Genomic DNA, 14,580 nt, shown 5'->3' with positions numbered 1-14,580 from the left:
CCTAGGGCAAGTCTTTTTACTTCCCTGGGCCTCAATTCCTCCTCTGCAAAATGAGAACAAGACATCTGTTCATCTTCCCCCTTTTCCTGAAAGGTCCATGTGGGAGAGGGACTTCACCTGATTTGCTTACATTGTATTTACCCCAGCACCTTAGTACAATGGTGGGACAATGATTACTATTCAGGAAGAGAAGGGATGAGGTGATGGGGGAGTGGTTTGGATTTAAAATACTTGAAGAGCAAGAGTTTAATTATTCTTTTTGAGAGGGAATCAGATGAGCAAAAGAACAATAATAATAGTGATAATAATACCACCCCACGTATAGTAGATGTGAGTCAATTTGTACTCATTTGGAAGGTACGTTGGAGACTTCTGAATTCTGGGTGCAAAGATGTAAAATAAGTGAGTAGTACCACCAAATAAGTTTTGGTCATCTGTGGGGAACTCCTGGCTCTACTTCAATCTATGCTGACTAAAAAGTTCCTTTGGATCTAGAGCAGGGGTAGGTTCAGTTTCCATGGTCCCGAATGCTTCCTAGTTGCTAGGAAATATTCGGAGAAGCAATGAGGTCATACCTGAGGAGGCCTCTCCTCAGACTCTAAATCTTTGTCAAAAGGATAGAGGCTGTCAGACTTTCCAAATTAGCCTTAGAAAAGAAGCTTTGAGAGTTTCCATCCCCTTTTTTCAGCCAGCCATCACAGAGCCTCTGAGAGACACTGGGCCTGATTTCTCCTGCTCCCTTTAGGAGGTGTGTGAAATCTTTCAGAACACATGCCCCATACTAAGTACCCTCCTCCCCAACATGGTTTCCTCCCACCATGCCCTCCACTAAAGCAGTTCCTTTCTCAATGGCAGGGTGAGACCCAATCTCTGAGGGAAGTACTGCTATTCTCATTCTTCTGATGGGAAAACTGAGGCACAGCAGCCCACCTGGGTGAACATGGCCTAGCAGGATGGCCCCGGGTAACAACAACTAGCTCCTGGTTTGGGGCTTTGACCAATTCTGCCTACCATGGTCACTGGTTCTCAGATAGCACTGCAGTGCCTTCTCTCCCATGACCACTCTTGATATAGTGTCCCAAAGAGAAGGCTGAGTGTTTAGGGGGACAGGGGTGAAGAGGGGAGTGGGGTGACACTGAAAATCTCCTCTGCAAGCCGTGGAGAACCCCATGTTACACGATGGACCAAGAACAACAGAAGGATTTAAGGCCCAGTTGACGATAAAGAAAGCTTTTCGGAAGGGAGTCGAGCCGGGTGAGACACCAACCGCCTACACACCATGCTATGAGAACCCTCTGGCTCCCTGAAGAGACCGTTTCCCACAAAGCCACACTAGTTAGGATACCGGTGATGAGAAGCGTTCAGCCTGTCACAATATTTCAACACGCTTAAGGTAGTTTCCCGTCCTTATTGATGACCTGAAGCCATTTTTCACCACAAAACTACAGGCTGGTTTTTGAGCCTGCCGTTTGGACGGCTAATAAAGTGCAGGTTGGCTTACCCTGCTCGCTGAAAGATGGATAGCTCCAATCTGTCTGGGTCGCTATTTCCTCCACTTGGTATTTTCTGCCATCTAAGGATTGGTGGAGAAAATGCTGTTGGGAGCTGGAAGTGTCGGTCTCGGATTCCCTGTGAATGGGCCATACGAGATTATTAGAGCTTAGGACTCAGCCATCTTCAGCTAACTGCTATTACTACCAAATATTATTATTATTATGCGCTTACTATGAGCCAAGTAGTGTACCAATCACTGAGGTAGATGACGATAATTAATAACCGTGGTATTTGATAACTGCTTACTCTATGCCAAGCGCTGAACTAAGCACTGGGGTAGATCCAAGGTAATCAGGTCCTAAATGGAACTCAGTAGGAGGGAGAACAGGTTTTGAATCCCCATTTGGCAGATGACAGAACTGAGGCACCCGGAAGTTAAGTGACTTGCCCAAGATCACACGGCAGACGAGCGGAGGAGCTGGGATTAGAACCCAGGGCCTCTGACTCAAGATATAATCAGATCAGACAGTCGATGCTCGCCCCAGGGCTCAAAGTCTAGTGTGAAGGGGATGGGGAAACTGAGGCCCACAGAAGTGAAGTAACTTTCCAAGGTCACATAGCAGGTACCCTCACCCACACTTATGAGAGATTCGAGTCAGAGACGTCGTGAGCATCTACAGGGTGATTCGCTGAAAACAGGTTCCAGTTAGTGACTAAATGGGTCTCCCCTTCCAGGGCCAGGCTGGCTCTGAAATTCTTCCTGGGAAGTCCTGCTACGAATGGGAGGACTGGGAAGAAGGCAGAGTTTGAGAAGCAGTGTGGCCTTTCCCAGGCATACAGCCTGGGAATCAGGGGACCTGCCTTCTCATCCCAGCTCCTTCTGGGGCCTGCTGTGAGATCCGGGGAAAAATCATTTCACTTCTCGGTGAAATGGGAACTGAAAAACCCGTTCTTCCTCCTCCCTTAGACTACGACCCCTCGTGGGACCAGGGACTGCGTCGACCTGATTATCTTGTGTCTAACCCCAGTGCTTAGAACATAATAAGTGCTTAACAAATACCATTATTATGATTGGTTTGAGGAGGAGAATCTCCCCCAGGGTTATCCCTTATTTCACCCCTTCCCCACCCCAGTTACAACCATCCTCACTAACCTTGCATTTTCCGAGCCCTCACCTGGGCTGGGATTAGCAATCTACAGTGAGTGGATGCTGGGGGAGGCTTTGCTCAAGTTTATCCGATTTTCAAGAGAGTCGCAGAGCCCCCGAGCAGATAGCCAGAGAAGTGGTCGAACTAGGAGGCAAGGGCTCCAGAGTGATGCAGATGTCAGTGAGTTAACTGCACCTCATTCAGAGGAACAGACAGCCCACAAAGACTTCTTGAACTTCATCAATCCAAAGCATTACTGAGGAGAAGCGTGGCCTGCTGGAAAGAGTATGGCCCTGGGAGTCAGAGGACCTGGGTTCTAATCCCAGCTCCACCACTTGTCTGCTGTGTGTCCTTGGGCAACTCGCTTAACTTCTCTGGACCTCAGTTACCTCACCTATAAAACGGGGATTAATCGCGTGGGCCCCACATGGGACATGGACTGTGTCCAACCTTATTAGCTTGTATCTACCCCAGTGCTCAGTCCAGTGCCTGGCACGTAGTAGGCACTTAATACTACTAAGAAAAAATCTGCAAAGAGCATCAGAAAGAGTCTGCCAGCTACAAAGTGTTTTAAGAAGAAAAGGCATGCGCTGTTCAATTTAAGATAGCTAACTGCTTCACTAAAGTCAAAAAACCACCTGTCAGAACAAGCTTCTACTTCTGCAGCTTCTTGCAAAGATTCAGAATCATATTACATCTCATTTAAGTGTCATGCCATTCTTCAAATAACTTAAATGGTAGTTTAGTGACATTACACTATACAGCATGTAAAGGAACTTTATCTTTCTTTTCCAGAGGTTCTGGAGTAGATCCTAATTTATAATATATTTTGTTAATCCCGTGAAGCCACACCCCTCCCAGCCCTGTCACCGAGGGTCGCTAACCACTAGGACATACTGCCTGCTTTCAACTGTTCCAGGCTCCCCAGATCCCGCCTCCACTAATTGCCAGCTGTGTGACCTTGGGCAAGTCACTTAACTTCTCTGTGCCTCAGTTACCTCATCTGTAAAAGGGGGATTGACTGTGAGCCCCACGGGGGACAACCTGATCACCTTGTAACCTCACCAGCGCTTAGAACAGTGCTTTGCATCTAGTAAGCGCTTAATAAATGCTATTATTATTATTATACCCTCAACCTGGTTCAGCTACTTGCTAAGTCCTCCCTGTCTTCACTCCGGTCTCTTTCACCCCTAAATCCTCAGCCATCCCGAAGGCCCGGCGACTGTCAACGGAGTGACCGTCAAGATGGCCACTTGAGCAAAATCAATCAGTGGTATTTAATCAGTGGTTCTTAATGGGCGCTTCCTTTGGGCAGAGCACTGTACTAAGTGCTTAAAAATAAAACCTTGACTGTATATGGCATTTCTCTTTCCAATGTGCTTTCATATGGGTTCTAATCCCAGCTCTACCACTTTTCAGCTGTGTGACCTTGGGCAAGTCACACAGCATCTCTGTGCCTCAGTGACCTCATCTGGAAAATGGGGATTAAGACTGAGCCCCACGTGAGACACCCTGATTACCTTGTATCTACCCCAGCGTTTAGAACAGCGCTTGGCACATAGTGAGTGCTTAACAAATACCATCATTATTATTATTACTTGTTATTTCTGTCCTCACAACATCCCTGTGAGGTAGAAAAAGGCAGGCAATACTCTCCCCATTTTGCAGATGGGGGTAACTGAGGCATGAAGAGGTCAGGTGACTTGCCCGAAGCCACACGGCAGGCAGGGATCTTCCAGGTCGCTATTTGCCTTATGCGGAGTAGTCGGAAATGCCAGCAGTCTTATCTTAACCTGTCAGATTCCCACAGCCCCATCGTTAAATTGGATAAATAGCATTACCTTGATTTCTCGAAAAGCTGCGGTGCCCAGGACAGAGTTTTTGGCACAGTTCCTATAAAGCATAAACAAAAGATGTCTCTTTAAAAACACATAAGTAATGTTTATATCCTCCTATAACATTTAGAGTGTACGTACTCCTTGTTTCCTGTACAGGTAATTTTAATGTCCGTCTCCCCACTAGGTGCGTAATATCCCGGAGGGCAAGGAATGTGCCTTCTTACTCTGGTGTACTCTCCCAAGTCCTTAGTACAGTGCTCTGCCCTCAGGAAGTGCTCAACAAATACCAATTTCCTTTTCCCTAGACTGGCTCTGAGAACAAGATAGAGACGATACTAATTCCAGCAGCTTCTTGCTCTTGAATTTCCATACCACAGACAAAATGATGCCAAGGTACCCAGACTCACCTTGAGTCTTCTTAATGATTCTCTTTTTACCTTTTAAAGAAGATATTAAAAAAAAAAAAAATGAGGGCTGAGAAGCTGCTTTTCAAGTAATGAGGCCTCTCACAGGCTACGATGTTTCTGGACACTTTTGATATCAGACAGTTGTAATACTGGGGGTTAAGGTTCCACTTTACAACTGAGGTGGGGGTTCTTTTGGGACTCCATGCTAGGACACCCCAAGATTGTAGCAAAACAATTGTGGCCATGTGGAAACAGCACAGGCCTTGGAGTCCGAGGAACTGGGTTCTAATCCTAGCTCCGCTATTTGCCAGTTGTGTGACCCTGGGTAAGTCACTTAGATTTTCTGTGCCTCAAGTCCCTCATGTGTAAAGTGGGGATTAAATACCAGTTCCTCCTCCTACTTAAACTGTGAGCCGCATGTGGGACAGAGAATCTGGTTGCCATGTATCAGCACTCAATGCAATTTTTGATACACAGAAAGCACTTAAATACCACAATTATTATCAACTCACCAAACGGTAGCTTCATGCTTCTTTCTCTAGCCAAGGTTGGCAAGGACTTGCATGCCCTCTGGGCTCCTCCAGCCCTTCCTCAGCCCCTTGTAACTGATTTCAGCTGAAGCCGCCAAAGTGAAAAACTCACAGCCTGCACCCAACCACTTTCCCTCAGGGAGACACTCCCAAGCCAACACCCAACAGCTTTCCCTCAGGGAGAAACCTCCATGCCAACATCCGACAGCTTTCCCTCAAGGAGAGGCCCCCAAGCCAACGCCCACGGTGGCTGGATGGGCTTAGAGGGGTCTCCCAATGTGCGGAGAAGCTATTCTCCCTACATGAATGGCTCCCCCCCATAGCCGGAGCCAGTCGGAGGAGCAGGAAAAGCGCTCCTCCATACCAACGGCAGAGTTCCCGCTACCCTCCTCCCTGGCATCTCGTCGCGCTGGTCTCTCCGCAGATGGAGGCCGGGGCAGAGTAGGAATCCAGCAACCGTTTCTCCACAACACCATCCGGCTTGGGGAAGACCAAGGAGTTGTTGTGGCCTAGTGGAAAGAGTCCAGGCCTGGCAGTCAGAGGACCTGGATTCTAGTCCCAGCTCCGTCACTTGTCTGCTGTGTGACCCTGGGCAAGTCACAACTTCTCTGGGCATCAGTTACCTCATCAGTAAAATGGGGATTAAGACTGTGAGCCCCATGTGGGACTGTAAACTCGATGTGGGTAGGGAATGTGACTGTTGTATTGTACTCTCCCAAGTGTTTAGTACAGTGTGCTGCACGCAGTAAGTGCTCAATAAATACGATTGAATGAATGAATGAAATGGACTGTGTCCAACATGATTAGCTTGTATCTCTACCCCGGAGCTTAGTTCAGTGCCCAGCACATTACCATTAAAAAAAAAATTGCCAACTTGAAGGGGTGAGGATTTCTCTTAAGCAGGTATTTCCAAAAAGAACTATCTTTCTTACCCCTCTCCCAGGCCTCAATTTTCTCTAAGTGTTCTGGTTACTGTGCCACCATTTGCAAAATGCAACGACAATCGCCATTTTTTTGTACCTTTCTTAGACGTTTCTGGACCCGGCTCTTTTTCAGACTTTTCTGGGTGAGCCTGAGCTCCTTCAGCATCCTTCTTCTCATCAAGCAGTTCGGGTGTCAGAGAGAGATCCTCATTTACAACTTCACCCTCTCCTGAGATTTCCGACTGGTTCAAGGTGTCTAATTCTGCTGGAGTTTCTTCCTCCCAGAGCGTTTCGGGGACAGAGCTTTGGTTTTGCAGAATCGAGAGGTTAGCCCGCTCGATGTACTCTTCTACCGTGCTAGTGGAAGGAAGCTGTTCAGTCACCGAATATTCTTGCTCCAGTTTCTTAACATTTTCGACAGTGAGAGGCAATGTTGATGGCTTGGAGTCGGTTGGAGAAAGTGACGTTTCTGATGAGGAACTGTTTCCCCCAGATGGTGACAATTTGCAATCATTGGACATGTTGGCGGCCCATTAGGCTGATGAAAATCTTCAGCATCAGGCAAAGTCAATGCATCATCCTGGGACCCAAATAAAAAAAGGAAGAAATATCGTTGGTCATTAAAAAAACAAGTGACATATTGATTTTTGAGTTATTTAAAGATTTCGCTCCTATTAGGTTCAGAATAACTTATTTTCAGGAGGATTCTGAAGGACAGACCAAAAGATAGGGCCCACGCTTGATTTCCCGCAAAATGCACCACTAGTAATCATCAAAATAATCACTACAGTAGTATTTGAAAGTGCTTACAGTGTGCCAATTACTTTACCTGGGCTAGACACATTATAAGCAGATCGGATACAGTCTCTATCCCATGTGGGGGCTCATGGGCTATCAGGAAGGAAGAACAGGTATTTCATTCCTGCTTCACAGTTGAGGAAACTGAGGCACAGAGAAGTGACTTGTCCAGGATCACACAGCAGGCAGGAGGTGAAGATTAGATCCCAGGTTTTCTGAGTCCCAAGCTCATGCTCTTTCATCAATCAGTAGACCTTACTGGGCATTTACTAAGTGCGGAGCACTCTACTAAGTGTTTGGGAGAGTACAATACAATAGAGTTGTAGACAAAACCCTTCTCACAGGGAGTTGATAGCCTACAGGGGAGAGAGACATTAAAATAAATTACAGGTAGGGGAAATAGTAGAGTATAAGGATATGTACATAAGGGCTGTGGTGAGTATCAAAAAGTGCTAAAGGGGTATGTAGCCAAGTGCATAGATGAGGGGAGGGTAGAAATGAAGGCTTAATCAGGGAAGGTCTCTTGGAGGAGGATTTTACTAAGGCTTTGAAGATGGGGAGAGTGGTAGTTTGTCCCAGTGCTTAATACAGTGCTTGGCACATGATAAGCGCTTAACCACAATTATATTATTATTATTAGATATGAAGGAGGAGGGAGGCCAATAGTAGAATTTAAATACCACCATTATTATTATTAGAACCCTTCAAAACGGACCTCAAAACCCCCTGAAAACTTCACCCAACAGGATTCACTCTGAGTCTATTTTTTAAGTATAGAAAAGGGGGCTATAAAAAAAGTGTCTTTAAAATTGGGCTATGCTTTTTAGATCATTTGAAGATAGGGATAATGCATCTTTTAGAGCACTATATTTTTGCATGCTGTAATAACCACTTTAGGTTATTTTTATTTCAAAGGGATTGCTATTTGCCATTCGAGTACATTGGTGGTACGGATATTACTCACCTATAATTGTTTTCACAATTCAGGGTAATTTGGTAAAAATAGGATTACCCAACCTCAGCTCGGGAACTAATCCCCCACCTATTACATTGTTCCTGTTTGCAAATTGGTTCTGAGTTGAGGAGTTTTCAGGGATCAAATGTCCTAAGTTCAAGGCCTGTCTGAACTGACTGAGGGAGAAAGGTTCATTACAAATCCTTACTCAATGATATGTAGTAGATAATAAAGTCCTTTATTATTTAAACTTATCTTCTAACAAATCCCCAAATGAGTTCAGTACTATTGCTTTCCCACTCAAGAAAGGTGTAAGGATAAATGAGATCACATGTATGCTGATTTTCAAAGGAAACAGAGCTAAAGAAGTCTTTTTTAAATGGTATCTGTTAAGTGCTTACTATGTTCCAGGCATTGTGCTAAGCTCTGGGATAGATACAAGCTAATCACATTGGACACAGTTCATGTCCCGCATGGGGCAACATTCTTAATCCCCATTTTATGGATGAGGAAACTGAGACCCTGAGAAGTGAAGTGACTTGCCCAAAGTCACACAGCAGACAAGTGGAAACCCCAGGATTAGAACCCAGGTCCTTCAGACTCCTGGGTCCGGGCTTTATTCACTTATTCGATTATAAGGATGATAACGGTGATGATAATAATAATAATAATAGTATGTTTGCGCCTACCTAAGCACGGTGGTAAATAAAAAATTTATCAGGTTGGACATAATTCCAGCCACAGCCTAAGTAGGAGGGAGAAAAGGTTGTTAATTCCCATTTTACAGATGAGAAAACGGAGCCACAGAGAAGTAACTTGCCCAAGGTCACTCAACAGGCAAATGGTAGAGCCGGAATTAGAACCTAGGTCACCTGATGCCCAGGCCCATACTCTTTCCACTAGGCTACACTTTTCATATTACAGAACTCACATTATTAAAGTCACATTATATTATCATATTAATAAAGCCACATTTTGAGCTCTCTGCCAGTACTGCCTTAACTGTGACTTCTCTAACTTAAAGATGTCCCTCGTCCCCCTCTCCATCCCCCCATCTTACCTCCTTCTCTTCCCCACAGCACCGGTATATATGTATATATGTTTGTAATATTTATTACTCTATTTATTTTACTTGTACACATCTATTCTATTTATTTTGTTTTGTTAGTATGTTTGGTTTTGTTCTCTGTCTCCCCCTTCTAGACTGTGAGCCCACTGTTGGGTAGGGACTGTCTCTCTATGTTGCCAACTTGTACTTCCCAAGCGCTTAGTCCAGTGCTCTGCACACAGTAAGTGCTCAATAAATATGATTGATTGGTTGATTGATTAAAGGTGTCCAATCCAGAACTGCAGAGATTATCAGCGGAAACAGCAGCCCTTGACCAGGACCAGTCCATCTTAATACCCTCGTCCCTATCAAGGTTCACGCTACGGCCACCCCTTCCAGCCAAGATCTCGCAATTCCCAGTAAACCAAACCCTACAGTTCTCTTCAAGTTTCTAGAGTCCATTATTCCATCTAGAGAAGCAGTGTGGCTCAGTGGAAAGAGCCCGGGCTTTGGAGTCAGAGGTCGTGGGTTCAAATCCCGGCTCTGCCAATTGTCAGCTGTGTGACTTTGGGCAAGTCACTTCACTTCTCTGGGCCTCAGTTCCCTCATCTGGAAAATGGGGATGAAGACTGTGAGCCCCCGGTGGGACAACCTGATCACCTTGTAACCTCCCCAGCAGGTAGAACAGTGCTTTGCACATAGTAAGCGCTTAATAAATGCTATTATTATTATTATTAGAGTTGGCTAAAGAAGACACGCTGAGAAGGAAAAAGAAGGAAAATAGAGGACAATCTAAGGTTGCTGTTCGGCCTCATGTGGTGCCAAAAATAATCACTCGTTAATCCTTCCTCTTTCCAGAAATCACTCATTTCACAGTTAAGAGCGGGGAGGTTAATGGACTCGCCTTCTTAGGTTACATAAGCAAATGCGTGGCAAAGCAGAGATTTAACCTTGACGCTCTCCCGGGCTCCTCTTCGGTTCGCTGGGCCTTGCTGTCTGTCTTGGAGTCCATTTCCATTTCTAAATCAGTTATTTCTAAATGCAAGGCCATCTGAGGAAAGGACTGCCCCTAAGATTTTGACTCAAAGTGGCAGCTTCCAGCCTGCAACAATGTCCATTATTCTGCCCAACCTGGACCCGCCTCAGATCTATTCTATTTATTTTATTTTGTTAATATGATAATGACATTTATTAATAATAATAATAATAATGTGGGCATTTGTTAAGCGCTTACTATGTGCAAAGCACTGTTCTAAGCGCTGGGAGGGTACAAGGTGATCAGGTTGCCCCACGTGGGGCTCACAGTCTTCATCCCCATTTTACAGATGAGGTAACTGAGGCTCAGAGAAGTTAAGTGACTTACCCAAGGTCACACAGCAGACATGTGGCAGAGCCGGGATTCAAACCCATGACCTCTGACTCCAAAGCCTGGGCTCTTTCCACTGAGCCACGCTGCTTCTCTAAGCGCTATGTGCAAAGCACTGTTCTAAGCGCTGGGGAGGTCACAAGGTGATCAGGTTGTTCCACAGGGGGCTCACAGTCTTCATCCCCATTTTGCAGATGAGGGAGCTGAGGCACAGAGAAGTGAAGTGACTTGCCCAAAGTCACCCAGCTGACAATTGGGGGAGCCAGGATTCGAACCCATGACCTCTGACTCCAAAGCCCGGGCTCTTTCCACTGAGCCACGCTGCTTCTAATATGTTTGGTTTTGTTCTCTGTCTCCCCCTTCTAGACTGTGAGCCCACTGTTGGGTAGGGACTGTCTCTATATGTTGCCAACTTGGACTTCCCAAGCGCTTAGTACAGTGCTCTGCACACAGTAAGCGCTCAATAAATACGATTGATTGATTGATCTCCAATCTCCCAAGGGCCAGACCCAGACACCTGGGCATATTCCTGCTGTGCAGTGAGAAGCAGCAAAGCAAGCCTGCTGTGGGCAGGGAATATGTCTGTTTATTGTTCTATTGCAACCTCCGAAACACTTAGTACAGTGCTCTGCACACACTAAGCGCTCAGTAAATACAAGTGAATAGTGGGTAGAGCCCAGGCCTGGGCGTCAGAAGGACCTGGGTTCTAATTTTGGCTCCACCACTAGTCTGGGTGACCCTTGGGCAAGCCACTTCACTTCTCTGGGCCTCCGTTGCCTCATCTGTAAAATGGGGATGAGGACTATGTCCAGGCTGATGAAGCTTGTGTCAGTTTATTTTGTACTCTCCCAAGCGCTTAGTAATAATAATAATAATATTGATATTTGTTAAGTGCTTACTTTGTGCCAAGCACTGTTCTAAGCGCTGGGGGAGATACAAGCTATTCAGGTTGCCCCATGTGGGGCTCACAGTCTCCATCCCCATGTTACAGATGAGGTAACTGAGGCACAGAGAATCGTTGTTGGGTAGGGACCGTCTCTATATGTTGCCAACTTGTACTTCCCAAGCGCTTAGTACAGTGCTCTGCACACAGTAAGCACTCAATAAATACGATTGAATGAATCAATGAAAGTAAGCGTTCAATAAATACAATTGAATGGAATACCCCAGCGCTTAGTACTGTGCCTGCCACATAGTAGGAACTTAAGGAAACACACCCACTAATTTTGTTGTACTGTAATAATAATAACAATTATGGTATTTATTAAGCACTTACTATGTTCCTGGCACTGTATTAAGCGCTGGGGTGGACCCAAGCAAGTTGGGGTAGACACAGTCCCGATCCCACGAGGGCCTCACTCCCCATTTGACAGATGAGGGTAGGGACCGTCTCTATATGTTGCCATAAATATAAATAAATAATAAAACGAATAAAATAAAATAAATAATTAAAATAAATAAATAAATACGATTGAATGAATGAATGAGAGTAAACGTTCAATAAATACAATTGAATGGAATACCCCAGTGCTTAGTACTGTGCTTGCCACACAGTAGGAACTTGAGGAAACACACCCACTAATTTTGTTGTACAGTAATAATAATAACAATTATGGTATGTATTAAGTACTTACTATGTTCCTGGCACTGTATTAAGCGCTGGGGTGGACCCAAGCAAGTTGGGTTAGACACAGTCCCAATCCCACGAGGGCCTCACTCCCCATTTGACAGATGAGGGTAGGGAATGTCTCTGTATGTTGCCAACTTGTACTTCCCAAGCGCTTAGTACAGTGCTCTACACACAGTAAGCGCTCAATAAATACGATTGAATGAATGAATGAGAGTAAACGTTCAATAAATACCATTGAATGGCGTTCAACAAATACAATTGAATGGAATACCCCAGTGCTTAGTACTGTGCCTGCCGCATAGTACGAACTTAAGGAAACACACCCACTAATTTTGTTGTACTGTAATAACAATAACAATTATGGCATTTATTAAGCACTTACTATGTTCCTGGAAGTGTATTAAGCGCTGGGGTGGACCCAAGCAAGTTGGGGTAGACACAGTCCCGATCCCACAAGGGCCTCACTCCCCATTTGACAGATGAGGGTAGGGACCGTCTGTCTCTATATGTTGCCAACTTGTTCTTCCCAAGCGCTTAGTACAGCGCTCTACACACAGTAAGCGCTCAATACGATTGAATGAATGAATGAGAGTAAACGTTCAATAAATACAACTGAATGGCGTTCAACAAATACAATTGAATGGAATACCCCAGTGCTTAGTACTGTGCCTGCCACACAGAGGAACTTAAGGAAACACATCCACTAATTTTGTTATACTGTCATAATAATAACAATTATGGTATTTATTAAGCACTTACTATGTTCCTGGCACTGTATTAAGCGCTGGGGTGGACCCAAGCAAGTTGGGGTAGACACAGTCCCGATCCCACGAGGGCCTCACTCCCCATTTGACAGATGAGGGTAGGGACCGTCTGTCTCTATATGTTGCCACCTTGTTCTTCCCAAGCGCTTAGTACAGTGCTCTGCACCCAGTAAGCGCTCAATAAATACGATTGAATGAATGAATGAGAGTAAACGTTCAATAAATACCATTGAATGGCGTTCAACAAATACAATTGAATGGAATACCCCAGTGCTTAGTACTGTGCCTGCCGCACAGTAGAAACTTAAGGAAACACACCCACTAATTTTGTTGTACTGTAATAATAATAACAATTATGGTATTTATTAAGCACTTACTATGTTCCTGGCACTGTATTAAGCGCTGGGGTGGACCCAAGCAAGTTGGGGTAGACACAGTCCCGATCCCACAAGGGCCTCACTCCATATTTGACAGATGAGGGTAGGGACCGTCTGTCTCTATATGTTGCCAACTTGTTCTTCCCAAGCGCTTAGTACAGCGCTCTACACACAGTAAGCGCTCAATAAATACGATTGAATGAATGAATGAGAGTAAACGTTCAATAAATACAACTGAATGGCGTTCAACAAATACAATTGAATGGAATACCCCAGTGCTTAGTACTGTGCCTGCCACACAGAGGAACTTAAGGAAACACATCCACTAATTTTGTTATACTGTCATAATAATAACAATTATGGTATTTATTAAGCACTTACTATGTTCCTGGCACTGTATTAAGCGCTGGGGTGGACCCAAGCAAGTTGGGGTAGACACAGTCCCGATCCCATGAGGGCCTCACTCCCCATTTGACAGATGAGGGTAGAGACCGTCTGTCTCTATATGTTGCCATAAATATAAATAAATAATAAAATGAATAAAATAAAATAATAAATAATAAATAAATAAATAAATAAATAAATGGATAAATACGATTGAATGAATGAATGAATGAAAGTAAACGTTCAATAAATACAATTGAATGGAATACCCCAGTGCTTAGTACTGTGCCTGCCGCACAGTAGAAACTTAAGGAAACACACCCACTAATTTTGTTGTACTGTAATAATAATAACAATTATGGTATTTATTAAGCACTTACTATGTTCCTGGCACTGTATTAAGCGCTGGGGTGGACCCAAGCAAGTTGGGTTAGACACCGTCCTGATCCCACTTGGGCCTCACTCCCCATTTGACAGATGAGGGTAGGGACCGTCTGTCTCTATATGTTGCCACCTTGTACTTCCCAAGCGCTTAGTACAGTGCTCCGCACCCACTAAGCGCTCCATAAATACGACCGAATGACTGAGGGGACTGAGGACCAGAGAGGGGAAGAGACTTACCCAAGGTCACACAGCAAACAAGTGCCAAGAGCGGGAATTAGAACCCATGACCTGCCGCCTCCCGGGCCCGTGCTCCTTCTTAGTGTGCTCTCCTGGGCGCTTAGGACAGTGTCCTGCACACAGGGCGTGCTCAATAAATGCCATCAGCAAATATCATAAAATAAAATTAAAAAATTAAACCAAAGAGGCCAGACTGACTGCGATACTCTAGACTGGGAGCCTGGTGTTGGGTAGGGGACTGTCTTCTTCTCTCTCTGTTGTCGACTTGTACTTCCGAAGCGCTCAGTACAGTGCCCT

The 14,580-nt window shown here is 45.0% G+C and overlaps 1 protein-coding gene across 4 annotated transcripts in view; it reads right to left on the bottom strand.

Moving 5' to 3' along the window:
* ERICH6B (glutamate rich 6B) overlaps nucleotides 1-14,321 on the bottom strand; it is a 49,438-nt gene extending 35,117 nt beyond the window's left edge. For 3 of the 4 annotated variants that reach the window (XM_038761503.1, XM_038761504.1, XM_038761505.1), the window contains exons 1-4: nucleotides 14,284-14,321; nucleotides 6,438-6,920; nucleotides 4,484-4,535; nucleotides 1,502-1,629 (exon numbers count right to left, since the gene is read on the bottom strand). In XM_038761503.1, coding sequence (XP_038617431.1) covers nucleotides 1,502-1,629; nucleotides 4,484-4,535; nucleotides 6,438-6,861 — 604 coding nt within the window. In that variant the 5' untranslated portion in view covers nucleotides 6,862-6,920; nucleotides 14,284-14,321. Of the gene's footprint in view, nucleotides 1-1,501; nucleotides 1,630-4,483; nucleotides 4,536-6,437; nucleotides 6,921-14,042; nucleotides 14,079-14,283 lie in introns of those variants that run through there. The other variant, XM_038761502.1, reaches the window with a different exon arrangement.
* Nucleotides 14,322-14,580: the final 259 nt, after the last annotated feature.

The sequence above is a fragment of the Tachyglossus aculeatus genome, chromosome 20, assembly GCF_015852505.1.
Source record: "Tachyglossus aculeatus isolate mTacAcu1 chromosome 20, mTacAcu1.pri, whole genome shotgun sequence".
In the NCBI taxonomy this organism is placed as follows: domain Eukaryota; kingdom Metazoa; phylum Chordata; class Mammalia; order Monotremata; family Tachyglossidae; genus Tachyglossus; species Tachyglossus aculeatus.
This window is presented reverse-complemented; position numbering and strand designations above follow the sequence as displayed.